Source organism: Numenius arquata, chromosome 19 (assembly GCF_964106895.1).
Source record: "Numenius arquata chromosome 19, bNumArq3.hap1.1, whole genome shotgun sequence".
NCBI classification, from domain to species: domain Eukaryota; kingdom Metazoa; phylum Chordata; class Aves; order Charadriiformes; family Scolopacidae; genus Numenius; species Numenius arquata.
Genome location: NC_133594.1, coordinates 12,329,984 through 12,355,741, shown reverse-complemented (window position 1 = coordinate 12,355,741; position 25,758 = coordinate 12,329,984). Strand labels below are relative to the sequence as shown.

The following is a 25,758-nucleotide window of genomic DNA, read 5'->3' as shown; positions in this document are numbered from 1 at the left end:
GGGCAGCCCCGCGGGCGGTGCCGCGGGCGCTCCGCGGTGGCGGTGGGCGGGGGCAGCCGTTCGTCCAACCAGCGCGGGTCAGCTCGCTGCAGGCTTGCCTTTTTTTGGCCTTTTTCCCCCCTCGCAGGATGTAAGTCTGCCACAAAGAAGCTGGAGTTCAAATGAGGCTGCTGCAGCCGCCCCCGGATCGCGGGGTCCCAGCCGCCGAGCCCCTACCGGAGAACGCCCGGTTGCGCCTCCGCCGCGGCGCGGTGCGGACGCGCGGGTCTGCGCGGGGAGCCGAGCCGTGAACGACCCCGAGGAAGAAAAGCGCAGAAAAAGAGAAGAACGAACTTTGCACATCCTCTAGTCGTCTCCTGGCCGAGCCCCAGCACAGCCCCGCGGCCGGGGAGATGTCACGGCTCGGGCGGCGCTGAGCGCAGCGGCCGGAGCGCGGAGGAGCCCAGGGACCGCGGGCAGCTGGTCTGGTACCTCCAGGCACCAAGGACGGACCGGGTTGCGGAGCCAGACGGACATCATGTGAGTGAACGTGAGCTTGTCAAAAATACTACTCCCTAATGTACAGCAGCAAGCCGCTCTTTGCTTTTTTTCTCTTTGTTTTAAAGGGGGGGGGGGGGGGGGGGGGGGAACACCACAACGTATTAAAATATAGTTGTAGAGATAGCTGAGACATTTTAGGATGCCAGGAAGTGAAAAGCCGCCTTGCCATTATTTTCAAGAAAATGAAATTTATTTACTCTTTTTTTTAATCTTAGTTCTGCATGTAAATTCGGGCTTCATGCTTCCTCAAACTTGCTGAAATGCCTTTCAACAAGCTTTCTAGGACATACTAATTTCTATGATAACTTTTCTAAAGGACTACCTGTATTAAAATTATGAAATCTCTGTCATCTTTGATCAAGGAGATACAAAAGTTCCTGGAACTTCAACAGAGTCTATAAAATAAATATTTGAAAGATTTTGCAAAAACTCAATTTAAAAGAGAACCTAGCATTTCTGAGTACCTTTGTATAAGCATTAAATATTTACTATAATATGATCTAACCGCTATTTTTCATGGGCAAAATGAGTCACACTTATTAAAGTGTCAATCTGTTTAAGGGCGATTATGTACTATGTGCATGCACACATATAAGCACACACAGTATGAGCACTTTTTGGTAGTGATTGGATTAAGTGAAAATAAGGTGAGGCCGCTGTTAAGGGAAGTAACAACAAAAGCAGTGCTCTCTTTCAATAATTACATTCCACATCTATGACAGAACTTCAGTAAAGCACAAAGAACAATCCACAAACAACATGACTAAAATTCTTGGTAATCAAGAAAGCTTGTTTAGTTCAAGTAGTACAAATTTTCTATCTTTTGGCAAAACTTGGAAAAAAGTTACGTGGCAGCAAAAGGTACATAATCTTCAGAAGTTTCTTGCAACACTTCATAGTATTTCAAAACAAAAATTCTCCAAGAGCAAATTAAGATACTCTCATTCTTAAGTGTTGCTTTAGTCATCCATTCCCCTCAGTGATAAAGTATTTCCTTTTAAGAAAAAATGAACCAGTGCTTGAACCAAAACTTCACCACAATTTTAACTGGACAGAAAAGCTGAGTATAGAATGCATTATAATAAAAGTATCTAAAGCAGTTAATTGGTTTCTGTCAGTCTGGCACTGCATACAATGGAATCGAGTAACCAGTGGCAAAACCCCCAAAATCACACCCCCCCATAAGTTTGGAGTTAAATTTTTCAACTTCTTTTTACATCATGTTTTCATAACTGAAACTGCGTGCTATTATGTCAGCCCTTCCCTATCCCTTATTACATTTGCCTTAAAACTTCAAACAAAACTTTAAAGCTTTTCCTAATACATGTGTCACGCGCGCTTCTGTGCTGCATTTTCACTGTGAATGGCTGTTTCCTTTTACAGAACTGAAAAAAAAAAATCAGTGTGCAGTTTTTTCACAGCAGTAATTTTCACCTAAAAATCAAACTCCATGAGCTAATTCTGAAAGAAAACCTTTACCAGTGGAAGTCCCTCTCCTTAGAAAAGAGCAAAAATTAATAAATCACATTAAATCTGAGAGCCACGGGAAATTTGAGAGGATGGAGTAAATACAATTCCATCCAAGAGAAGGTTTGGGAGAAGGAGTAAGAACAGAGCGTGAGCTCTGAGAGAAGGGGTAGGGACTAAGAAAGAAAGCAGCTTCAGAAAATTCATGGTTACCTATCCTACCCCAATGGTATGGTGAAATCCAGGCTGTTAGTGGCCTGGTGCCTAAGACATGCCAGCTAACTTTAAGTTCACAAACGCTGACTATCAAAGGACCCTGCAGAAGGAAAACCTAATGTTTGTTAACAAAAAATAAAACCAAACCCTCTGATCTTTTCATAGTAGGATTTTACATTTTTGACACTATTGCTCCATTTGCTTTTACAGTCCAGTTTAAAAGTAAAACTGCACTAATCTAAAAACCACTTTTAACATCAGACATAAGTATTTACAAAACAGTGAAGATTTGTTGCTAGATTTTTGTTTCTTCTTTAGAATGAGCAACTATCAAACTGTGTAAATTCACAATCAAATAAGTAGTTTATCTTTTCAAGAATAAATGCTGTAAGAACTAACACTACACCTTTTGAGAAGGTGCATTCATTTATATGTCTAAATGCTTGAGGAATCTGCACAAAGGTACCATAGCACATAAAGCGTGTAGGAAAAGCCAGCGCATCAACTGACTGCTATAGCCTCGCTATATTCAGTATGACCAGCACACAACAACTGATTAACTCGCAGAGCTGAATTCTGTAACAGCGATTTAGCACAGCAAACCCAACTCATCTGTATTTAGAATAAAGTTGCAGTGATGCCTAAGTCAAAAACAATCAGGGGAATGTCAGAAAATACCACTGTTGTGCGAAAAGTATGTATCTCATCCTTCTTATATATGTGTTTTTTATCTATCTGGATATTTCTAAAAAGGCTCCAAAGCATCATTTTAATGACAGTGCATTCAATTCTGGCATGTGAGACCTGTCCACGCTGTTAACAATTCAGCCTCTAGACTATAAGCCCTGGAGTCAGAGCTTGAGTCAGCTCCTCAAACCAAATTGGTAGTGGTTTTTTTCTTAATTAAATTATCTTTGCAATAAATTCAACTATGCTGCAATTCAAGTAGTTACTGAAGTTCCCAGAAATCCCTTTGTGTAACATCCTAGTTTTAGCACAGAAAATTGCCTTATGTGTAAAGCAGTGTCCAAGGGTAGACAGTGTCACACATCACTTCTACAAAAGCTGTATTTATATAGCTTAGTGCATCACGCTCTCACACCTACAGTCCTGTGGCTTAATAACTGCTTACTATACACAGAAAAACAAGAGCAGCAGCAAGGAGCAGCTCTACTGCCTACTGGGTTCTTTTATGTTCCTTATGTGTAGGAGTAACCCATACCAATGCAATTTAAGATACAAAATCTATATTCTGGCATAAAATCCAGGCAATTATTTTCCACATTTATGTGTAGGTGAAAAGGAACATAGTATAAACTCCTGGAGACAAGACGCCAATCTCTCAATGGTTGAAAGACTCAATATAGCAAAACTACTTTAGATCTAGATGCAACAGTGTTGACAATATATATGCAGGCTTTCATAAACACCTTTCCAGGTGACATACTGCAAATGTCTATTTTCTGAACAAATTTCATCCAACAAAAAACAGGCATAGCGCTGAAAGGCTACTAGTAGCATTTTCAAATAAGCTTCATAATAATTTATTATGTTATTACAAGTTATATTTTTCATCTGATGGAAACATACCTTTGTTCTCTTTTGTACACAAAAATCCCAAGGATAGGTAAAATATTTCATAAAACCTGAAAGAGATAGTTAACCAGCCTATTCTGTAAAAATGAGATCCTCTGAAGCATGGCATCAGAAACAACAAATAATGAAAAAAGCTATACATGTTGGAATACCCACAATGAAATGTGTATTTTATTAAAAGTAGCTTAAAAAAAAAAAAAAGGCCATAGTGCTGACATTGATACCTTTAATTCCTCCTCTTAAGGTAAGCTGATTAAAAAAAAAACAAAACGAACATTTGCCAAACAGTAATATTTTGCACATAGAAATATTTTACCTTTATCATTTCAGGATCATGACAGTGGTTAATCAATAGGGTATGAAACACCTGTATAATTTTAGACAGGAAAATACTTGAATCTTGAAATACCATGTATAAATTTCAAGATATTCACAACAGTCAAAAGGTAATATAATTTGACTAACCAAAAGTCCCATACAAGCATGACAGAGTACAGGATAGAAAAATATTTCAAAGCAAAGCTCAAGAAAGATTTTATTTACTTTTTCCCTTTAACGGACAGGAAAGAACAATCAAGTGGTGAAACATCTGATATCCCTTTCAGAAAGTTTATTTCCTCTTTTTTCACCAGATCATGGGAACATCCTCAGTTGGGCAGACAATGAATGAGTAATGAGTAAACAACCCAACTTATTATTACCTTCTTCCAGTTATATATGCAGATAGGCCAACATTTGGTCTACAAACTGAAATTTTAACCAAAGCTCTTATGCTGGCGAGGACTATGAAAAATACTATGATTATAATCCACATAAAAATGCTGCCAAAAGTCTTCATGCAGATGCAGCTACACTGGCAAAAGACAAACAGAAAAAAATACTATTTTGCCCAAATAAAGTAATATATACACTGCCAATTAGGGTAAACATAGGTTTAGGTGCATCTGCACTAGGGAAAGTTTGTGCCAACTCAACTCCCATGACGAGTGCTTTTATGAGTTCACAAGTCCCGAACAGCCAGAATCTAGAAATGAAATTACTTCAGACTTCCACACTTTTTCTAATTAGAAGTTCTATTTGATTTTTAATCAAAATGACACATATCTGTCTTTTTAAGTGGGCTTCTTTCACTTCTCCCATTTTTTGTTTGTATGCTTGTTTAAGTTTTATGAATGTGCACGAGGATAAAAGACAGACATCCACTACTTCCAGTAATTAAGAGAATTTGCACCAAACCTACAAGCATGCTTTTATATAATGTAGTTTTGTGCAATGGTAAGGTTGAAAAGGCTATAGCTGCCCAAGAGAAAGTTTGCACTGGGGACAAACATGGCCCCAGAATATAGTTCCCTCCCAGTCCACTGCCGAAGAGCTACCGGGAGAAAGAGTGAGGAAGTGGGGGGCTGAGCCAGCAAACCAGGAAGAACTGAGCAATCAGCAAGCAACAGCACTAATTAAGTACAAAGAGTATGAGCGATTATTTGGCAAAAGTACAACAGAAGAAAACGTAAAGCTAGTGTGCTAGACATCAAATAAATAAGATCTTTCTCTCACATGGTAGGGAATTCTGATGTCCTAAGAATTTGATGTTCTCCTACTGAAAAAGAAGAGGAAGATATTAAAAAGCATTAAATCTTTCCTTAAAGTTGTTTCTCTGGCTTCCCTCCCCACTTTCTCCAGCAAGCTTTTTTCTTCCTGAAAGATTAATCATTGAGAGTTGTTCAAACAAGCACATTGGTTATGAACCTCACTTGAATCCAACTGCAGAAAAGAAGAAATGCCACTTATGTTTATGTTGTCCATCACAATATGCAATAGATAGGCCTCATTCTGAACACTTTTTTTTTTTTTTAACTGAACAAATACAGCCAATAAAAGACTTAAGAGATCACTGCATAACCAGACTAGAGGAAGATGGACAGCTGGAGACAGCATGGTTCTTGTTTCTATTTGTACAGCAGCATTCTCTCACCAATGTACTTTTCCTTCCAATGTTTTTTCTTGTAGGAAAAACAGCTTAGAAAAGGTGACATGCAGGCAGGATCATGAGAGAGGAGCATTTCAGCATGGTCTAAATGCTGGTGTCGTTCTCTGATGGCACCTTCTACAAACAGTGGTCAACCCTGGCACAGGCTTCCTGGAGAGGTGGTTGATGCCCCATGGCTGGCAGTGTTTAGAGGCATTTGGACAATGCCCTTAATACCTTGCTTGAACTTTTGGTCAGCCCTGAAGTGGTCAGGCAGTTGGACCAGATGGTCCTTGTAGGTCCCTTCCAACAGAAATACGCTATGCTATTCTATTTTGAAAGATGTTTGAATTGATATGTTAAAATAAGCTGGTGAACCCTATTCCATTTTTTCTTAAACAGTTCTTAAAAAAACGGAGAAAAATCAAACTGTTATAAGTTGCTCTATATTTCTTCAGCCTGGAAAAGGATGTGCACCCCAAATCCTGTGCTCAATTAAAGACATGAGATGTTGTAAAAAAAGACACAGGTGAACTCTGAGGAAAAAATTAGTTTCTTTTCAGGGATCACAATAATTACAAGTTTTTGAGGGAGAAGAAAAAGATATTTCAATTCAAACAGTGAAATAAAACCCATTTTACACCTATTTGTGAGAGACATTTGCAAAAACAGTCCATCTGTGCAGAAATACGAGGCCTGGAAAACTGCCAGGGTTTCCAAGTGTGACCTGCTGTGCAAATGCTGATTATGCAAGTTAAAGCTGTCTGGGGTGAATTTATGTTCCTTATTTTCCAGGGCTCCAAATAACGTTCTTTTACTTACAGAAACCACGTCAAACTCCAACCTCTTATCTGACAAGTTTTCAAGGTTCTTTTAAAAGTCCTGTAAAGCCCAATTCCTTTCCATTTGCAAAATGAAAATTAGTTTATTCCAAATATGAAACTGAGGCAAAAATGTATATCCAAAAACTTTAAGAAGGATCAAGTCCTGGTCACATTTGTTTGAATAATTTGCAGAAGCATTTACAGAAACTTCTATGATTTATTTCAAAACAACAGAAAAATGGGAATGACTGACAACCATATCTCTTCTCAGTATGAATAATTATTTAAACATGCATATCCATCATTATCTTGACACTCTAAAAAAATTTTCTTGAAAGTCAGCAGCTGCCTAGAATCACAGAACAATTGAGAGCGGATGAGTCTTACAAGGCAAGGCTGATTTCAACATTAGATTAAGCTGCTCAGAGCCTTGCCTAAATAAAACTTTATGTATTTCCGGGAATGGAGATTCCACCACCTCTTTGGGTGACTGTTTCAGTCTTTGGTCACCCTCATTGTGAAATTCTTTTTTTCTAAAACCCAAAATGATTTTTTCCTGAGGCAATTTGTATCCATTGACCATTATACTCTCACGGTGCACTTCCCAAAAGAATCCATCTTCTCTACAAACAGCCACTCAGTAGCTGAAGACAGCAGAAAGCCTTCTCCTTCTCACCCAGAGGCTAAACAAACCCAGCTCTTTCTGCTGCTCCTCCTACATGGTGTCTGCCAGCCTCCAGCTATCCATGTGGCCGGCGCTCCGCTGGACTCATTCCAGTTTCTCACGGCTGTTACTATCATCATTTCATGTCATTTAGAACATTTCATTGTACCAAAGATGACCAAGCAGTAAGGTGACAGTTATTTAAACACCGAGTGGTTATTCCAAGTGAAATGTTTCATAAGCAAAGAAAAATATGATGGTAACACCACCTTGGTTTTAAAAGGTATCAGGCAGGCTTTATACACTGAAAAAGCTCCATACTGCATTTTCTTCAAGAAAATTAGGTTATGTATACACGCCTATTAAAATTCAACAACAAAAAGCTGTTATGAAATATACAATACCAAAGACCTGTTGAAGCAGCTGGTAAGAGAGTGACTTGTGACAAGGGCTTTGCTGGCAGCAGGGACAATGCTAAACTCACGTTTCCAAGATGATCGTTACCTACAAAGTTCTGGTAATGACTTATTTTTCCAACCAAGAAGATTCTGTGATTCTGTGATTCAAGAGATTGTTATGGCCTCAAATTTCGACATTGAATATGAATCTGCTCTGAGAATTAAGTTAGCCTTGTTTCACCAGAAGGGTACTGTTGCAGTGTGTCAGTAAACACCCGTAGCTAATTCCAATAGCTGGAGGACATCTCTGTGCACCACACACATACATGTGTCCTCCCCTTCCAAGAAGGGATTATGAAGGGAAATGACCAGGCTGAGCGAAAAGACAATGTCTCCAGTGAGAGTCACAATAAATAAGCCAGTTGTAAATTCTACTAGTCTGGAAAACCAACAGATCTTACTGCCTATGATAACTGGGCAGTAGAGTTTTTAATTTATAATTATTATAATACATTTCATCTAAGCTGTATCTCCTGCAATATACATGCAGTTACAAAATATTGCAAATGAGCTATTTGATACTTTTAGAATTTTTAACAGCACATATGAACTTACATTCTGTTTATATTTAAAGGTTAGATTTGTAACTGTAAGAAATGAAAATGTAATTAATATTTACATGAAAATACCAATCTTTGAAACTTTGTGGTAGTTGGCCTGGAAGAAAGGACTCTTCAAATCATGGTATTTATTACTTAGTTTCTTCTGGCTCTTAGCAGGCTTTAGATAAACTAGCAACTAGTAAATAGAGTTCTGGCCATAGAATGATACAGCTGTTCCCCATGATGTCCCCTTCAGCCAATTAAGTTCATGCTGGACTGGAAAAATACCTCATTTGTACACAGACATACTAGTTACTATGTAATATTTTGTAAGTTTTAGAAAAGATTATCAGTTATAAGTTTGCACTGATTTCCTATTCCTATTTGTCACTTACTGTTAAATTTACTTTAAAACAGATTTTAAAAGTTCTTTGCAGAAGAATATTTGACCAGAACTAGAGGATCATGATGACAAGAAGATTCATCTGTTTAATGCTAATGGCTGTTGTGGGAGCTACTGCAAGCAAAACACAGGAATTTGAAGGCAATGACGAGGAAACAGAACAAGAATTCATTTATATGAACAGATATAAGCGCTCCAGTGACACGCAGGACAAATGCACTTACACCTTTATTGTACCTCAGCAGAGAGTGACAGGTGCCATTTGTGTTAATTCTAAGGAGCCTGAAGTTCTACTTGAAAACAGGGTAAATAAACAAGAATTACAGTTACTTAACAATGAACTTCTTAAACAAAAGAGACAAATAGAAACTCTCCAGCAACTGGTAGAGGTGGATGGCGGGATTGTTAATGAGGTTAAACTCTTAAGAAAAGAGAGCAGAAATATGAATTCTCGTGTCACACAACTCTATATGCAGTTACTACATGAAATTATCCGAAAACGTGACAACGCCTTAGAACTTTCTCAACTTGAGAATAAGATTTTGAACCAAACTGCAGATATGTTGCAGCTTGCAAACAAATACAAAGACTTAGAGCACAAATACCAACATTTGATGTCAATTGCCAATAATCAGTCACAAATAATTGCCCAACTGGAAGAACACTGTCAAAGAATGCCATCCATAAAGCCACTGCCACAAACTCCACAGCCACCAAATAAAGTGTACCAGCCTCCTACTTACAATCGCATTACTAACCAGATATCTACTAATGAGATTCAGAGTGATCAGAACTTAAAGGTTTTGCCACCTACCTTACCAACCATGCCTGCAGTTACTAGTATTCCGACTTCAACAGATAAACCGTCTGGTAAGTAATATTATTGACGTGTCTACATTAGTTTATGCTAATATGCAGTAGGCAACATTTTAACTGTAATATCAAAAATGCAGACAGAATTTATTTAGAAAAATAAATGCAAAAGAATTATTTTGAACTAATTGAGATTTTTTAGCTCTGACATTGTCTGTGTATCCATCTTGTGTATTTTTAATATACATGTTGTAGTACAAGCACAAAAAGAAAGCAAAAAAAAATGAATTCTGAATGTCTAAGAATCAGATACACTAGCCCCACAGACTTTTCTCATGTTACTTTGCCAAGACAAACCCACCATTTATGAGATGCATGAGATAAAGGTGCTGCAGAAAAATCCTGCTAATCAACAGTCATCTAAAGTTTATTTACCTGTGCCCAAGACCTAACTGCTACATTTCATGACATCTAAAGGGGTTTGACACTTTTTGTGTAAACATTTATGAAGTTATTACAAGTTGTTGATCTAGCATGGCATAACTTTTGTGCTTGCATAACTAAAAAAGTAATACGTATCTGCTCTGTACCTCACACAGGGCACTTACGCTCTGAGATGAGCAAAGGGAAGCAAGTGGTGGAATAGTAAGGGATATATACAGCCCTCATTGAGAGTCTTAGAAATCCTGCTGTAAGCAAGATGAAAGGTATCTGAAATCCCATATAGACATCAATTGATCTACATGATAAAGAAATAACAGGTAAAGAATCCAGTATCACCCATGGTCCCATATATTTTAAAAAGAATAGTTCAAGTATTACGTGTCCCATATACAAGAGAAGTCTGTCAGTGTGTGGGCAACATGTCCTTGCTTCAGAAAAAAGATAGGGGACCCATAGACATCTGAAACTAAGACTTGAAATGGAGCAAGGCACATGAACTGCACTCAGGATATATTTCAAGGCTATCTTGCAAAGTAAAACACTGACTCATGACCAACCTGCAGCCCTGTAGAACCTCTAGATGAAGTACCCTGAGAAAATGCTGCTTTTCCGGACAGTTTCCGTCTCAAGAGGTCCCTTCCCTGATTCTAAGATAAGATCTGCTGCTTCTCCCTTATCCACATCACTTATCAGAAAAAGCAGTTCCACATTTCTTCTGCACAAATCCATTAATATTAATTTCTCGTTTTCTCATTTGCAGCAGTTTGATTTGTTCAAGTAATTTTCCAACAACTGAAGTTAAGCTATTTAACCTTTCATTTCCAGGGTATCCTCTTCCCCTTTTTGGGAAAGAACATTTAATACTTTTTTCCTCATCCTCCAGAACATTCTCCACTCACAAAGCACATCTCAAACACAATCCCTCACCACAATTAATGCCATAAATGATGCTTCAGCCAGGTGTCTGCAGTGAATTAAGAAAAACCCACGTAAACATCCCTCCACCCCCTCATACCCACAACCAACACCCCACAAAACAAACAAAACCCACCACCACCACAACTGCCCAGCCACTGGAAAAAATCCACCTGTATTTTATCTACTCCTTTCTGTACTGTCTTGAGTTCTCAACCTTTGCCAAAGCTCCTGGCTGTACCAATCATCTGATCATAGCCAACCTGTGCAATGAAAACTGAAGCAAAATGGAAGAAAAATATTAAATGTCTTCTCCATTTCATCTGTTGACAGCGCTCCTTCCTCAAAAAGTAGCAGACCAGTAGCCTTATTTCATTTTGTACATTTTGTCCACACTGTTGGTTTTGGGTTTTTTTGTTGATGTTGTTTTGCTAAAAGCAAACCAACAAACCCCACAAACAACCAGCTATGCCTAATATTTTGAGCTAGCATTTGCTTTGTCTGAGCTTCCTTCATGCTTTCAAAGCTACTGGAAAGGTCATGATCTAGCCAGGTCAGTTTGTTACCATTTTCCTGAGCTGGCTTCTGCAATAGCAAAATCAATTGCAATGTCCTCAGAGACTCTTCAACAAACTTGTAAACTCTTCACTTGGACTGTGGGAAGCATTTTCTCTGCATGCTCTCTGAATTTGCTGAAGCCTGTTATATTTAAGTTCATTTCCTTTGTTTTGCTTTTCACTTTCCTAAGAATTGCAGCCTCTTATTATTCCACTATCAAGATCACCTATGCTGCTTTCCATTTCACATTTTCAATCAGTTCGTCCCTATATTCAAATCCTGTGGTTTTTTGCTGTCTATATGTTAAGTATCTATGAAAAACCTATCCCTAACAAATTCCAAAAACTTGTCATATATTTTTTATCTGCTGTATTCTTCTCCCAACAGATAGATAGTTGGAAGTTGGTAGCTCATTGGAAGAGGTAGGCAACACGTGTCAAAAACCAAACGTTTAAGTTCATTACGCACATAAACTGCGTAGAAAGTGAGACTTAGGTTACTTCACTTCTACAACAAATCTCATATTTCCCTTTGATTTGTATTACTTATTTTAAATTAATTAAAAGCTATGTGGATCCAAGATTACAGTTCCCCATGAAGCACTATGTATAACTACTGAGTCTCACCAAATCCATAAAAGACATGCAAGAGCTTGAAATAGGACATCTCGTTTCTGTAAAATATAATGCAGTGTGAAAATATCAGTGCAAAGCAGAATTAGGTGAACCTCCAATTCATAAGAGCAATTACATGGACCTGTTGGAGCGGGGCCAGAGGAGGCCACAGAGATGCTGCGAGGGCTGCAGACCTGCTGTGAGAGTTGGGGGGGTTCAGCCTGGAGAAGAGAAAGCTCCAGGGAGACCTTAGAGCCCCTTCCAGTCTCTAAAGGTGCTACAGGAGAGATATAGACTTTTCAATAGGGCCCATAGTGATAACACAAGGGGTAATGGTTTTGAACTAAAAGAGGGGAGATTCAGAATAGGTACAAGGAAGAAATTCTTTATTTTGAGAGTGGTAAGTGAGACGCTGGCCTAGATTGCCCAGAGAAACTGTGGCTGCCCCATCCTGGAAACATTCCAGGCCAGGTTGGACGGTGCTCTCAGCAACATGGTCTAGTTGAAGACATCCCTGCTCACTGCAGGGGGTTGGACTAGATGGCCTTTAAAGGTCTCTTCCAACCCAAACCGTTCTATGATAATTCTAGAATTCTAGCCTGTGTCCTCCATCCTGTCATGTGTGTGTCCCCCCCCTTTTTCTTAATTACATGTTAAAAAAACCCACTTGACAAAATATTTTTTTAGTACAACTTAATTGTTCAAGTTAAGGTCAACAAATAAAATATGATTAGAGAAATCTTGTTAAGAATCCAAACAGAATTAATGACTGTGGAAGACAGAAATTAAGGAGATGGAAGACAGAAATTAAGGAGATGCAAGACAGAAAGACAGGGTTGGGAAGAATAATTACATGGTTTGGGTTAGCAAAATTACAGACACAGTTTTAAAAGCTTATTTCACATTCTCCGACTTGGCACAGATGGGTGCAAGGCCAAAGCAATATAATACATCTCACACAATCAGTTAAAGCCTATTCTGGTATTTATATAACGTAAATGTGTGGTCTCCTCATTATAGAGCTGCGTCTCCATCCTGTACACCCAATACTCCTAAAGCACATTTGTGGTTACATGTGTTTGTGGCAGGGACCAGGCAGGCACTGTTCCGATGACAAAGGTACTGCTCCTCCAAGGGCTGCTTGACTCCCTAGAGGTGATTTTATTAAAACTACCTATCTGAAAGTCAGGATGCTCCCACTTTTTCAAAGGAAGGTAAGATGAGCCTTGTTTGTAAAGCATGCTAATATTTCAGAAAGAAGTTCTACATTTTATTATTATAAAAACACGAATTACCAGACAGATCTAGTAAAAGAACTGTCCTTTTCTCGTAACAGCAGGACATATGCTATAGAGGAAGTTTACAAAGTTGCTGCCCAGGATTTTTTTGGCGTAAAAAGGGCAGTATCTGTTATTGCTGGCCAGCCAATAATATGAATGGCACAATCTCATTTACCAGAGTCAAAATCCAGGCATCTGAATTGGAGATCCTAAGAACTGCCACAGAAATTAATCAACTTATAGCGAGTTCTATACGCATCACTTGTCATAAAGTGCTCATCTTTTTTCTATGTGAGTATTTTTGAAACAACCTACTTCATAAGTCACTTTTAATTTAAAATCTTCAGAGCAGTGACCCATTCTGTAATGACTTTATTCAGTACTAGGACACTATACCCCTACACTGACACTCAAGAGCAAGGCACTTCAGAACAAAACATTATTACCACTATGATTTAAAACAAGAGACCCATTTAGAAGTATTTCTCTGTCACGTTTGAAGTGTCTTTCCCTACCTGCTATTATAGATTTACTGTGTATTGTGATTTTCTCCATATTCATAAAGGTAAGCCGAAACGACTAGCCAAAATAACGTGACAGGTATGAGAGGCAAGGCATAGAAGAATAGTGCCCTGTTAAAAATATATTAGGAATATTTGAAGCACTGGATATTTCAACAGAGAAATCACAGTCTATTGCCTCTAAGATGATAAAAGCTGATGACTGCGTAACATCAACATTGGCAGTAAATTATAAAAACATGATGTAGATAAATTAAAGAACCCCGGTCTCATAGTAAAATGTTCTAGAGAAAAGAAACTGAAAGAATGCATTGCAAAATGTGGGCATCATCACTGTATGTAAAGTAATTTGAGAGATAGACACTTTATAATAGACAAGTTAATTTCTCTGCATGAGTAAGTGTCATGCTTTGATCCATGCATTTCCCAGGAAGTCTTATTCTCTGATGCATAAAAAACACCCCAATGTTCCTGTTGCTGGTTCTTTGCAAAAATAAAGGAAAACTTAAAAAATACTTGGTTTTGATTCTGAGGAGAAGAATTTGCAATTTTATCCATAAATCATTTACTTCAACTTCTTATTTGTGCATTCTTGCTTCCTGCTCATGCCCAAAAGAATAATTTGTGTAAGTGTAATTCTGCCCGCATAACACTGAACATGTGCACAACACTGAAATTCTACAGAAAAATAAAAAATAAAATAAAATAAAATAAAAAAGTCAGTAAACAGCCAGGAAGTCACCTAATGTCAACACCAGAGATTGTTCAAACTAACTACATTTGTATTTAACTCCATTTCACTAAGCAAAATATGAATTCCAAGTAAAATTTCTGTAGTCCTATTTAGGAACATTTCTCCTTAGACTAGCTTGAAAGACTAAAAGCCTAATAAAAGACTTCAGGATGAAATGGTTTAGTTGAGACGCTAACAATTCCTCTCTTGGAGGTACTGCCCCAAGGTTTGGAGTAGGATATAGGGCTGTGACACACCAAACCCCAACAACTTTGCATGCATTAAGGTGTAACAACTACAAGCTTTAATATGCCAATGCAAAAAGCAGATGTGGTTTATATACAATAGAGTTTAGTTTATAACATCAAAAAGTTTAGCCTACAGGGTCAATAATTCAAGTAGATCTGAAATAATTTATTAGAGCGTAGAATTCTACACACAACAGGACAAACACTATTATATGAAGCACTGCTACATTTTCTATATAAAACGGACTGGCACGAATAGCCTATCAAAATACTCTGCTTTGTATAAATTTCCTAGTGCGACATTGGAAGATTACTATACTCAAGACAAATGAAAGCTGAACTCGAAAAATGAATGAATTTGATTCATCATCCTTACCCAACAAATCTTTTTCTGGGAACAAAACATTTAGTAGCCAATTATACCAATTACGAAATGTATGTTTTCTTGTGCAATTGTTATAGAAAATACTATTCCTAGAAAAACATGCACACAAACCAGTTTATTATACTCTACCAGATAAAACTTGCAGGTAAACATTTTAACCCATGCACATTATAAAAAATAAATAATTAATAAACAGCAAACAGTAATGCTAAGATTAATGCAGTATTAACATACAGTGTACACTAATTCTATACGGCCACACACTTTTTCCAAAAAAGGCATTAGTAGTATACAAAAAAAACCCATGTGTAATAACATAAGTAAGACAGACAATATATTCATACTGATAATTATGGCTTAATGAGGCAGATAGTTTGAACTGATATATCCTTTAGGTGCCGTGATGCAGGTTTTGTACCAGCAAATAAAATCTTCGGATAGGAGCAGTGGACAAAATTCAAGTAAGAAATGCTGAAAAACAGATTGTTTAAAGAGGGCACAGAAATGTTAGGTCAATATATATATGTGCGAGGGCAAGCCGAACAAATACATGCTTCTAAAATATTACTACTCAAACAAAACCAAAAAAACCACAAGACCTTGAAAGCTGGGGGCTTTACAAGATTTGATATAATAGCCTATCAGAAACTTGGAGACACAAAGGACACAAAAGAGCAGAATATTGCAACACCAATGCACAAATTAGAAGTGTTAACTGGAAAGGTAAAATGTTTTCAAGTACCACAGAGACTATATAAAGATACTGTATTGGAAATACAGAACTATCCATCCATCAAAAGAAAAGAAAAAAAAAAAAAAAAAAGACACTGAGAGGACCAGAAAATTTTGCCATGGTTGAGCAGCTCGGTAAAAGAGCAGTATTGAACATAGTCAGGTTAAACATAAATACACATTAAAAATCTTAAGAACAAATTGCAAAAGGAAAAAAAGGCATAATAAATCTGATTTCTAACACATCAAGAACAGAAAGCCTAAAAGTTAATAGGGAAAGGTAAAAAGATACACTCAGAGAAATTAAAGCAACAGTAGAAAAATCTAAAATTAATTTTGATAATTCAATGAGGGGACACTTTGAGGTTCCTGTGTGACACGTTAGTGACAAGGAGGATACTGTGGAGGATTTATCTCAAACTGAAATGTTGGTGGAAGAGGTTATAAAGCCAATGAAAGAAGTGAATACTATCAAACTGCAAAAAGTAAAGCACACTCCCCGAGTTCTAAAAGAAGCGGAATATGAAAAAATTAACTACTGTGTAATCTCTCACCAAAAATTGCCTTAGTATGTGAGGAATGAAAGGTGGCAAATGTGACATTGCAAAAAAAGAAAAAAATTCCAGTAATTGACAGAAAACATGCTAAGAACAGCAGAACAAGCAGCAAACAAATCTGAATCATGTATCATCATCCAATCGGGTTGAGTAAGAATCAACTTGTTTTTTGTAATGCCAATTTTGTACCATTTTTAGAGAAATTTTACGGGCTCAGTGCCCATGCAGGCGGAATTCTGGTTGATACACAATCAGTATTTATTTCCAGAAAGCACTGAACCAGGTTTCTTATCAAAGGTGTTTAAATTAAGCTGCTACAGAGTGCAAAGAAAGAGCCTGACATAAATAAACCATAAAAATCTCTTATTAAGTATTTTTTTCATTAGGCAGTGTTAATCATGGTGTCCTATAGAGATCTGTGCTGGGGCCAGTCCTCTTCATAAGTCCTGTGTTCACTTTCATTTGTGATGCTAGACGACAAATCTCGGACTACACACCTTAGTCAAAATTTTGGAAAGTTAGTATCTGACAAAAAAACCACCTGTCATGGAAAAGTAGTAGCAAACTCTGCTTTGAAGTATTTGTAATAGTTTATCTTCATCTTAAAGCACTTTCAAGAGAAAAGAACCATGCAGTAGAGCCCTATTGCCATGTGGCCTAGAAAGAAGCTGCAGGATTAGAAAGCTGTAAATACTACATCATATACTGCTATATATTTATTTTTATGAAGACAAGATCATAGATCTGTGCTTGCCTATTTTAGGAATTTCTTCAATAATGACGACTTTGAACTGACATGCTCTTCTTTGGTTTTAGTAACTGCCACTACATACACATTGTGATAAACAAGAGCAATGTAAATTACCAGCATTCATTACACTTGTCTTTTTCCACCTCTCTACATCTAAATTGCCAGAAATCTGAACAGTTAGCCACAAGAGAAATGGAGAAGGGGCTTAGAAGGAGCACTCTAGGTACAGTCAGTGAATGTGACTAAGGAAACAAGAACAACACAGTGTGGCCACTGAGCAAAAACTTAGATTGCCTCCTGGTACGCTGACTTCGATTAACTAGTTAAAAAGACCCAAAAAACCTCAACCCCTCAAAACACTGAGGCTACTTCTATAAAAGTAATTTATCCCTAACTCATTTACTGGTAATGGCTCTACCATTACCAGTGTTGGACAGAGAATTATGAAAAAGGTAGATGAAATAATTTCAAAGAGAAATTACGCTTGATAGCACCATATGCTTCAGTAGTTCTCCTCAGGAGATGTGACAAGCCTTCCTCCCTCAGGGTGCGCGTGTACAAGTCAAGTCAAGGGTCTCTAGTCCTGAGGATTCTTGACTCCACTCTTCTGCTAAGACACAAGGACAGCAGCAAATCTGGGGGAGTCTGTCAGCAGATCTCCACACAGACTCCTGAATTGTTTAGAACTAAATTTCTCAGACTAATTAAAATGCAATCTAACTAGCTTCCTCTTTGAGAAAATTTCTTTAAAAATCATGAATAAAAGATACTTTCAAAAAGAGTAAGCTCTTTATAGATTCTATTAAACTCAAGGAAAAATGCATTCTCCTTCTGAAAACAGTAGAGCATTATCTGTAATTTCTGTAAATGCAAAGTATTTTAAAAATCTTTCTGTTTAGCTACAGTTTCTCTCACTATATAAGTGGACACTCTGTGTTACAAATCTTAATTTCTGTTTTGTGTTATCATTTATTAAGGTGACAACAGTAACACCTACATTCTTAATTTATGTTGCTGGTTCCATTGTTAATGTCCATACCAATGACATTTTTGTAGATCTAAAAAGCTGAATTTCTCAAAGACAGAATTGAAGTCAAACTTACCATTTTGTTTTCAAAAGGAAATTATTAATATTGATACATATCTATGAAGTCATTCATATTTAGTTTCCTTGAAGATATAATCAATGTAATAAGTGCAGTTGCCTTCAATAAAATAAACAGTAAAAAAAAAATAATCTACCTTTATCAGTAATTCATTGTGAAATGTTCCAGAAGTTAAGTTACAAATGAATCTGTTTGAAAACACTTAGTGGACACTGTACCTTCACTAAGAGGAAAAACAAATGCACTACTCAGGAGAAGCAAATCTACTGTGAAAAACTACCAATTCAAATACCATCCTGTGTTAAAGATATCCTCAATTGCATTTTGATGTGTGGTCCTTCTGTTTTGATACAGGGCCCTGGAGAGACTGTCTACAAGCATTAGAAGATGGCCATGATACAAGCTCCATCTATCTTGTAAAACCAGAGAACACAAACCGGCTGATGCAGGTCTGGTGTGACCAACGGCATGACCCTGGTGGCTGGACAGTCATTCAGAGACGGCTGGATGGGTCTGTCAATTTTTTCAGGAACTGGGAGACATACAAGGTTAGGACAAGTGAGCAGTTTCATGTTTTTTACCCTCTAAAAATTATTGGTACATTTAATTTAAAGGGTGATTTTAGAGTCTGACCCACAGCTTACTTGAAAAGGAATCTGTGTGTTCACCCTTCCAGAAAAGGAAGTCTATATAAAATAAGTTACTGTGGTTTTCTACTTAAGAATGCATTCGAGATTTACCACTAAAACAGATGCACAATATTAAGATGCTTCTCTTGCTTCCTTTACAGCAAGGATTTGGTAATATAGATGGAGAATACTGGCTCGGATTAGAAAATATTTATTGGTTAACAAATCAAGGCAACTACAAACTGCTCATAACAATGGAAGACTGGTCAGGTCGCAAAGTGTTTGCTGAGTACGCGAGCTTCAGACTGGAGCCAGAAAGCGAGTATTACAAGTTGAGACTGGGACGCTACAATGGCAATGCGGGAGATTCCTTCACTTGGCACAATGGTAAACAGTTCACCACGCTGGACCGGGACCACGATGTATACACAGGTACAGGGGGCCCTTTCAGTTGTCTTGCTTTTTTTGCCCTTCCCCCCTCCCTTTTTTTTTTGCTTTTTTTAAAAAGGAAAAGTATTTGTGGTGATACACACACAAAGAAATTACATTTTCAGAGATTTGTCAGTTATGAAGTTATATGCCAACCCATATATGTACTAACACTGAAACACAAATTCTCATTGAAATATTTATCATTTACACTAAACTGTAAAATATGCTATAGAGGGTTATTTGAGACAGTAATGCAAACAAATTTTCCAGCAAGGGAGAGTAACACTAATGAGTAGAATCTAACTACAAAGCTGGTTCCTGAAGAAGCCTAATTCACCTTGTACCTCATGGCATCTACATGTTAAACACACCGTTAAAAACATTAAATTGTTTTGTGCTTAGCTTGCTTGCTGTGAGGTTTTTCATTGGCTCCTAAGACTGAACTGGAGCTTTCTTTTGCAGGTAATTGTGCTCATTACCAGAAGGGAGGATGGTGGTACAATGCATGTGCTCATTCAAATCTCAACGGAGTTTGGTACCGTGGAGGACACTACCGCAGTCGGTATCAGGATGGTGTGTACTGGGCTGAATTCCGGGGAGGGTCGTATTCACTAAAGAAAGTCGTTATGATGATAAGACCTAATCCCAATACATTCCACTGAAATAATTCTTCTCTTGGTTTGCTTTCTTGTTCTAAAAATCACATAAATCTATGATGTTATTATCTGGAATTATCTTTTCAAAAATGAGGAATGTAAGATATTGTACATTTATTGCTGAGATGTGAGGGCTTGTATATTGTATTTTCAAGAATCATTCCAGGAAAAAAAAGCTGAAGAAAAAAAGGAACTGAAATGACATAACATTCATAACACCTCTTGGTACTAAAAGTAGTTATATTAAGCCTTTTAGAACTGGCAGTTTAGATGGACTGTAGATAAACTTTCTGTTTTTTTTCCCTGTAAATTAAGTTTGGATGGTAAAAATACTGCCACAGCATTTAAATATTTTTGTATGTTATATTATGTATAAATATTCTCAAATACAGGAAATATTACAAACTGTACAGCAAGAGTTTTATGATTATTATTATTGTTATGAGCAATCATTTGACACAGGAAATCATATCCTTTGAACTGTGTAGCTGGTATATATGTACATTAGTGTGATAATTCTAATTTAATCTTTGTTAACTGCCATGAATAAAGTTAGTACTATATAATTTGATTTTGAGAGCAGATACTGAAACAATTACTGTAGTGATAAACCCAGTCTTTCCCCTTCACTTTGAGCATTTTAATAATCTGCTCCTATAAATTAGAATTCACAGCTGATTCAAATATTTTAGATTAAAAACACTAATGATTTTTCTTACCAAAATGAAGTAGCTACATGCATATGGAAAATAATCCATATCTAAACCATATAATGTGCTATATAGCCAACATGTTATCCTACACTACGACTGCCATGGTATTTTGTACCTGACTTCAGTCATTACCTGCTGTGTAGCCTCTGTAATCAGAAATGTCTGGATATAAACGAAAGGGACTGTCCAACTTTGCAGGCAAATGATGGATACCAATACATAAGCTATTTAATATCCTTAGCCAGTAGATGAAAACTATATAAAGAAGTTACCTGTAGCCAAGAGAAGTTGTATTTACCATATTTCACAATTATAACATATTACTGTCAAATTATTAAATAGGTTTACTCATCTATATTTAGAGGTCAATCACAATTATGAAATTCTGACTGTGATAATTCTAATATTCTTCTGAGGTATGTTTCTAGAACAGATTGTTGTAACACCCATTTCAAAACAGCAACTACTACGAAAAATATAAGTTAAAGAATGCAGTAATATAATGAATAAAGAAAATAAAGAATGCAATAATAAGAGGGAGAGCAAAAGCCTCTAGAAGTTCAATATATTTTTCAGTAGGCCTGTAAGATACTTACTGTGCATTCGTGTGCGTATGCTTGCACACTTTTTCCTTTATTACCTCATCACTTCTTTACTACAGTATGATGTGCATTAAACTGACGTGTCATGTAGCATGTGTTGTATATAACTGAAAGTAGGGTTTTTAATATATTAATTACCCCTGTAATGTTGTAATCCTTTAATAAAGCAACAAATGTTATTTTGACATGTTCAGATTTCATCCTGTTTCAGTTCAGATTAATCATAGCAAAGAATAGATAATTCATTTCACACCACTCTGCTTCATGACTCAAATCAACTCTGATATGCCAACTACTATTAACATGTGTGAAGTGTCTAAATATTGCAATATCAAAAGCAAAGCAATTTTCAACTGAGAAAAATACTAAATTTCCATACATCTCAAGGAGGAAGAACTTTTTGTAGGTCATATGAAAACTGCAAAATTTTCAAAACAGTATTCAAGCTTCATCTTCCAATGTTTTTATCTACTGAACTCCTGGAAACAAGTTTTAGGTAAGAAATATTAAATGCATCTACAGCCTGGCCACAGTGCTCTAACAATTAGGGTTGTAGCATTAAGGCAGTAAAATACCTGCTGACATCTACAACTAACCACTAGTTTTGTCAGAAAAAAGCACACACAGTAGACTCACATCTACCTTAGAGGAGCTCTTCAATGTGTGTGGTGTGTACGCACATTCAACCGGTGCTATAACTAAGTAATCAAACCTTCCTGAAAATACTTTAGCACAGCAATATCCTCAAGTGACGCTCATACTCCACCTGTGGTAACATGTACCCCAGCACATCCTGGTAGAGCACAACACATAAATGGGCTAAGATACAGGGGCAGAAAGCCAAACAACGCATTAGCCATATATGAATTAGTTTGGAACAACTACATCCTACTGGTAACTACCTACTCTGGGGTGTTTGCCCACTTTTAAAGCATGGGTCAACTATGAACGTCACCTCACAGGCTGCATGAAGACAGCAAATTCAAGATACTCTTCTAAGTGCTACTTCATGCTTGGCTTGGTGAGGGAATGTAGAGAACTTCAGGTATCGATTATGCAGATCTCAAGAATGGGGCATTACCTAGAAAAGCTATTACAGGTGCTTTTCTCTAGCAGGAGATATAGCTACAGGTACATCTTCATGTATCTCCTTGGTATACACTCATGACAGGCCTATCAACATGTCCAGGCTGACAGTCTTTTGCTAAAACAACCATATTCCTTAACCTTTCTACCGAACGGCAAATGATTTACCTAGAGTCTTGTCCTTTTAATTAAAAAAAGAAAAAGCACAGAAGTCAGTGTATGAAGACCTGTTTTAACTCTGGAGATACCACATCTGAGAAAAGAACTTAGGTAAGCTAAGTTCTTAAATGAGACTAGCTAGCTGTGCTGCACCCCTCCTTCCTGGCAAAGGATATGAGCAAGAAAAAGCCTTTTAAAGAATGCCTGGTCATAGGCACTTGGCTCTTCCCCACACTTCCAGCTAAAATGATAGCACTCATGGATGCTATTTTCCATGAAAGGTGAAGGACAGACCATATAATGGTAGGCTCAAATAGTTAACCTGTAAGGAAAATAAGCATCAGAATTAAATACCACTGAGAAATACAGTAGATAGGTAGAGAAAAACCACAACTAGCATCATTAGAAACCACCGAATTCTTATCTAAAGGTAGGTGAAGGATAGACATAGCCTTAGGGTGGACCAAAACCAAAGTAGCAAAAAAAAAAAAAAAAAAAAAATATCTCTGGTGTACTTTACAAAGAAATTTTAATTTAAAGTCTTCATCTAAAAACAGTCACTTCTCTCATAAGCTCAAGATGGCTCTTTCTCTTTCCTGAGTAAGAGAAATGAGATACAGAGAAACAGACTGAGAGTGCTGAAGTTGCCTCGATCTGAAGAGGCTGAATGATCTACCTACAGTGAAGACAGGAAAAAGCTGTAGATAGTCACTGCACCCATAAATTTTCAAAACAACGTGACTGCTATTTTTTCTTAGATCACACTGTGGCTGAATGCTTCCAACAGTCCAGATCATAGCCTTGCTATTCTCTCTTTCTTTCTTTTTAAACTTGGAAGATCTATCTGAAAAGAAAACAACTGCTTGATGTTTTAACACAGTAGTTTAAAACATAGTAAGGAATATATTAATATCTCATATTATAGCTTGAGGTTGTAAACATACCAGTAGTTGTCTCCTCTACTCATCTGGTTACACAAAGGTTCAACTGCACCTCTTACGAAGCAGGGAAAACCTTACTTTAAAGGAACAGCAACACTGCATAGTCTTTGCAATCACCAGGAAGAGGCTCTCTGTGAGGTACCAAACCTGAGGTACAACATGTGCAAGAGGATAAGAAGTCTGAAGGAAGTTGGCTAGACACTCGCAGGAATTTCAGATTCAACCCTGTCACTCAGTAACATGCAGATTTTTTCCTTTTGCTGTCATTACCTATGTCTTTTATGAGGCTTGTAAGACTTTTGTCCATTTCAGATAGATTTTAATTTTAAATTTAATTAAAACTGGCTTGGAGAGATATCCCAATAACTGGATAGTACTAAAGCATTTCTTACACAAGGCTGTGAGCCAGTTCTATAAACCAGAGTATGTGGTCAACTTAAGCAGATGTTTAACTCCCCAGCACATCTCACACGTAACCTCAAGCTGCCCCAGATGGAATGAGAACTGATACCCCATAACTAAGTGACTGCCTTTCACTAAGAGACAAGAGGCCCCGAGAACGCTGCAAATCTTCAGAGACTGCATCGCTCTCATTCAGTGTTGTAAATTCACTATTTACTCCTAACATAGATCTATCAGTCTACTTGATTGTTTAAGAAGACAGATTAAAGAAGCTTTTCCATACCTAATATTGTCTCCTCCAAGAAGATATTTATTCTCTGAAACAAATCCCTTTTGAATATTCTCTTTTGATAAGCTAAACATGCCTTCAAACCTGAAATTGCTTTCAAAGAAGTTTCAATAACTCTTATCAATTTTTCAACACATTTTTTTAAGTATGGCTGTTGGTGATGGCCGTCAACTCTGTTTAATAAAAAAATATTTTACATAAGCAGTGCTGACTGTTCACAAGAATTTGTACTGGGACTCAAGCTGTTCAACATATTCATAAGTGACCCAAAAATGGGAGTGAACAATGGAGCAAAAATCTGCTGATATTAATTAATTGAGGGAAGGAAAGAGGAGGGCTGACTGAGAGAATCTGCAGAAGAATTTATGAGACAGACTGCCTGGACAGTAAGAGAGAAGATGAAAAATCCACAGACAGTGATACATACAGGGGTAAAAAAACAAAGTCCCAACTTTCCATATAAAACAAAAAGAGCAAATAATTGCAAATAAAGGCAAGATCTTGGGATTACAATAAACAGTTCCTGAAAACTTCCTTTTTTGATTGCTACTAAACTTTGGGCTAACAGAATGTTTAGGAATTATTACACAGAACACAAAAAACTCTCTGAACTCACTCTATAAATCTAACATGCACTTTTCCCTTGAATTTTACGTGCAGTACACGTGTACTCTCTTCCCCTAAAAAAGGATATGGAACTGAAATGCTGTCACAGAAGGTTGTCAAGGATGCCAAGTGGCATCTGTACAAGGCATGATCAAGTAATCCAAGGGCTCTTCCTTTTCGAAAAGAGATAACTGAAGATTTAGTGTGAAGACAACAGAGATACTGATTGAAGTCCATAATCTCAGAAGTAGCCTCAAGAAGTTGAATAAGGAACAAGGTAGGATTTATCTAGTGAAGGCAGAAAATGCCTTCAAATCTAGCAAAAGAAGGTGGTACTGGATGGAGCGGAGGAAATCCTTTTGATCTGGGTGCTGTGGATACAAGGAGTTTGCAGTGCTTGACGAGAGAGTGCATGAGTTCCTGGAAGAGGAATCCGTTGCGGCTCATTAATACAAAGACAGCGACTCTGACCCAGGAAGTCTATGCAGTTAATTATTCTAGTTATTCAGGTTCAGTGAATTAAAAAAGGCTACCCTTTTTAGCTTCACCTTAGAATCCTCTTAAATTACTAATAAAGCCAGAATATAGTTCATTATATGAATATGTAACATAGTTTCTTCACAAAACAACCCAAAAACTTCCTGAGCTCTTCTAATATTTTTTTTAAATCTTTTCTGAATTCTGATTTTTTTCCCTGTTTTGGTTTGGGTTTTTTGGGGTTTTTTTTGTGTGAATTCAAATTGAATCTGAATCAGAACTTCCATGATAAAAGAAAAATGCAGTGCAGCAAGTGTATGTAATCTATGGATGCCCAGGTGTCCGATTTGAAAAGATCTTGCTACTTCTGGAGTCCTTTGTTTCCCATCTTAGTAGCTAAATGAAAGATTTGACACAAGCAAAACCTCAGTTT

General features: G+C 37.2%; 2 protein-coding genes across 7 annotated transcripts in view; one reads left to right on the top strand and one right to left on the bottom strand.

The window, feature by feature from the left end:
* Positions 1 to 25,758, bottom strand: part of RALGPS1 (Ral GEF with PH domain and SH3 binding motif 1) — a 96,485-nt gene that overhangs the window by 53,960 nt on the left and 16,767 nt on the right. The gene's annotated exons all lie outside the window — the stretch shown is intronic.
* ANGPTL2 (angiopoietin like 2) lies at positions 139 to 21,551 on the top strand. The gene is made up of 5 exons (XM_074161349.1): positions 139 to 519; positions 8,691 to 9,546; positions 18,688 to 18,881; positions 19,124 to 19,394; positions 19,857 to 21,551. Exons 2-5 carry the CDS (start codon positions 8,739 to 8,741, stop codon positions 20,054 to 20,056), a joined length of 1,473 nt encoding a protein of 490 aa, XP_074017450.1. The 5' UTR covers positions 139 to 519; positions 8,691 to 8,738; the 3' UTR covers positions 20,057 to 21,551.

What these genes read in the sequence shown, in the direction of transcription:
- ANGPTL2 (XM_074161349.1), top strand. Translation starts at nt 8,739, where the DNA reads ATGATGACAAGAAGATTCATCTGTTTAATGCTAATGGCTGTTGTGGGA. An exon ending in TTCAACAGATAAACCGTCTG is followed by an intron (nt 9,547 to 18,687) that starts GTAAGTAATATT and finishes GTTTTGATACAG; the next exon opens with GGCCCTGGAGAGACTGTCTA. An exon ending in GGAACTGGGAGACATACAAG is followed by an intron (nt 18,882 to 19,123) that starts GTTAGGACAAGT and finishes CTTCCTTTACAG; the next exon opens with CAAGGATTTGGTAATATAGA.